This window comes from Notothenia coriiceps, unplaced genomic scaffold (assembly GCF_000735185.1).
Source record: "Notothenia coriiceps isolate Sejong01 unplaced genomic scaffold, NC01 NC01_scaffold00022108, whole genome shotgun sequence".
Taxonomy (NCBI): Eukaryota; Metazoa; Chordata; class Actinopteri; order Perciformes; family Nototheniidae; genus Notothenia; species Notothenia coriiceps.
Genome location: NW_011354809.1, coordinates 1 through 2,910, shown reverse-complemented (window position 1 = coordinate 2,910; position 2,910 = coordinate 1). Strand labels below are relative to the sequence as shown.

Here is a 2,910-nt window from a genome sequence, read left to right as displayed (position 1 = left end):
TTAACAGCATGTATATACAAATTCACGGTAGAAAAAACAGGTCACTATAGGATCTAAAATAAATAATAAACAATATAAAGAAAATACTGAATACATTTTAATAATCTTTAAAAGACAATTTCATTAAGCAACAGAAATATACTACAGAAAAAGACACGTATAGACATTGGATTATATTATACACATTACAATTGTGCAAAATAGCTGTTGTACAAGAGGAGAAACTTAAGAAGATTAACTATGAGCGGGTTGACATTGCTTCAGTAGTAGTTTGACGGTTTTTAAATTATTAAATGTCATTACATCAGCTTTTACTTCTCTACTTTTATAACTATTATATAAATCTTCGTTAACTCCTCTGTTTTTTCTTGTTATGCGGTTCAGATACGATTACCTCCTGAGGTGAACAGAATCCTGTACATCAGAAACCTTCCCTACAAGATCACAGCTGAGGAAATGTATGATATCTTTGGGAAATATGGACCAATACGTCAAATCAGAACGTAAGTGTTTAAAATACAAGGTAGCTTTCAGCAGGATTTTTGATTGCCACCATGGCAAAAGAAGGTACTTTAATGTGATCATTATTAATATTGACAATGCAACAGATATAAGAGCACATAGGACATTAGGCCACATCTTGTCCGGCAGTGGCTCAGTCAGTAGGGGCTTGGACTGGGAGCTGTAGGGTTGCCGGTTCAAGCCCCCGACCAGACCTAAAATATGGAGTGTGGACTGCTACTTGGAGAGGTCCCAGTTCACCTCCTGCCCTGCCGTGGAGCCCTTGAGCAAGGCACCGGACACCCCCCCCCACCCACATTGCTCCCCGGGCGCTGTGCAATAGCTGGCCTCTGCTCCTGGTACTAGGATGGGTTAAAAGCAGAGAACACATTTCACTGTGTGTGCTGTTTGCTCTGCATGTGTGACCATTAAAAGGGTTCATCCGTCCCAATTCTATTTTTTTCCTATTCTATCTCACTATTATTCTTGCATACAATATCATACATTTTTTTAACCGGTGGGTTCCCATTATAATGGTAATAAGTACTATCGTAATACAGAATGAAGATATGTGAAATGGGATATAGAATTTGAGATGGTTCAAGTTTTTATACAGAAACATTAAAAACTATAAACTCTAACACGGAAAACTAACCTAAACTACTAAATGTTACCATTGAATGTATTCAATAAGTCATTGGTTTAAATGAGGTAAGATATAATAAACACATACATAGAAAATATTACTAGGTAATTCAAGCTTTGACATATTTTACTGCTGCTTTTTATAGACACAGATAGACTCACATTTTTATAATTTGTATTGGTTTGTTATCAATCTGATTCCTTACCTAATTTAAATCTCACTAATTTCATTTAAGTATACTTTTTTAAATTGCTTATATGTATACAAGGTATGATTGTTATGATTAGGTTGCAGAGTATGTCATTAGATTATTTACAACATTTTACATTAGTTATGTACCACTTATTTTCCCTTCATGCCAGTGGGAATCTGCACATGATGGTTTAATTTTCACTACTCTTGTGTTTCTACTCTTTCTCCCTTCTCAGAGGGAACACACCTGAATCACGAGGAACATCTTACGTGGTTTATGAAGACATCTTCGACGCCAAGAACGCCTGCGACCATCTGTCGGGTTTCAACGTCTGCAACCGCTACCTGGTGGTCCTCTACTACAATGCAAACAGAGTATGTATCAGTGTTACAGTAGCAGGGTTTCTCCTAGGGTTTTTCAGGCAGTAGAAACTTACCATAATTACCTGCATCGTCCTTTCTCTTTATGGATGAAATTTAAGTAAAGAATTCGGATAAGCAAACCACACCATTTAAACCAAATCAAACCTGCTAGGCATCTTCAAATTTCACGTACAGGAGACACGGCTCTTCTCCTCCTCAATTTTTCCCAAATAACCTCAGATTATCACAACCATTGACATTCTTGTTCTTCCTTACAAACCACTGTACCAAACTTGTCTGATAACGAAAAAATATGTGAATTTGCGAGTGTGCAAAATTGATATTTGATTTCTAGATACATTTAAATTCAGTTCATTATTTACAAACAGTTTAAAAATACAACTTCAATCATGAGACATAACGGAGAAATGGGGCACCCCAATAAAGTATCCGAAATTGTATTACTAACAGATCTAAAGTTGGATAGAGAGTTCATGTATTATACTGAAACATTACAAGTGAAAAAACACCAACCGTGCACAAAATGCATTGGAGTTCAACAAGACTAAGCAAGGGTGTAACTTTGGTTTGAGAAGTGGGGGGGACACAAAACAGGGGGTCCTCCGCAAGGAAACATTGTTCTCGATTTAATTCCATTTTCTGCCTTTCTACAAATATATATTAGGGACCATGGTGTTAAAAAGGCCGAGAAAAATGTGTAGTGTATATAATGAGTGTGCAAACTTATCTATCCATGAACCTGTTTTATTAGTGATGACCTCACATCCTATAGGGGGGTCCGGGGGCATGCACCCCCGGTACGATTTTTTTCTTTAAATTGAAGTTAAAGGCATCGATCTGGTGCACAAATTAAGAGATTTATGGATACAGCTCTCAACACTCATATGAAACAGAACTGTATATATTTAAATACTCCAAAAACCATTAGAATATGCTCACAACCAATAACACATCATTGATAAACTCCTATCTTTATCTTACCTAGTCTGCATTCTTTCTTTTTATTTATACATATTTTACTAATCACTCCCCTTTCAAACTGTGTTTTTAATTTTTTACTGACATTGGAATTATTTTTTAACTTATTTTGAACAACTATATTAAATAGATGGAAATATTTGTTTAGACCAAACAGTTTGAGACCCACTGAGATAACTTTGACTAAAGTTTACAATATAATCACTCAG

At 35.8% G+C, this 2,910-nt stretch overlaps 1 protein-coding gene across 1 annotated transcript; it reads left to right on the top strand.

The window, feature by feature from the left end:
* Nucleotides 1-348: 348 nt before the first annotated feature.
* On the top strand, nt 349-1,783 carry sf3b6 (splicing factor 3b, subunit 6; the record flags this gene model as incomplete). The annotated part of the gene is made up of 2 exons (XM_010780649.1): nt 349-503; nt 1,576-1,783. Coding segments are annotated over 2 exons (348 nt in total), but the record flags the coding sequence as incomplete, so codon positions are not given.
* Nucleotides 1,784-2,910: the final 1,127 nt, after the last annotated feature.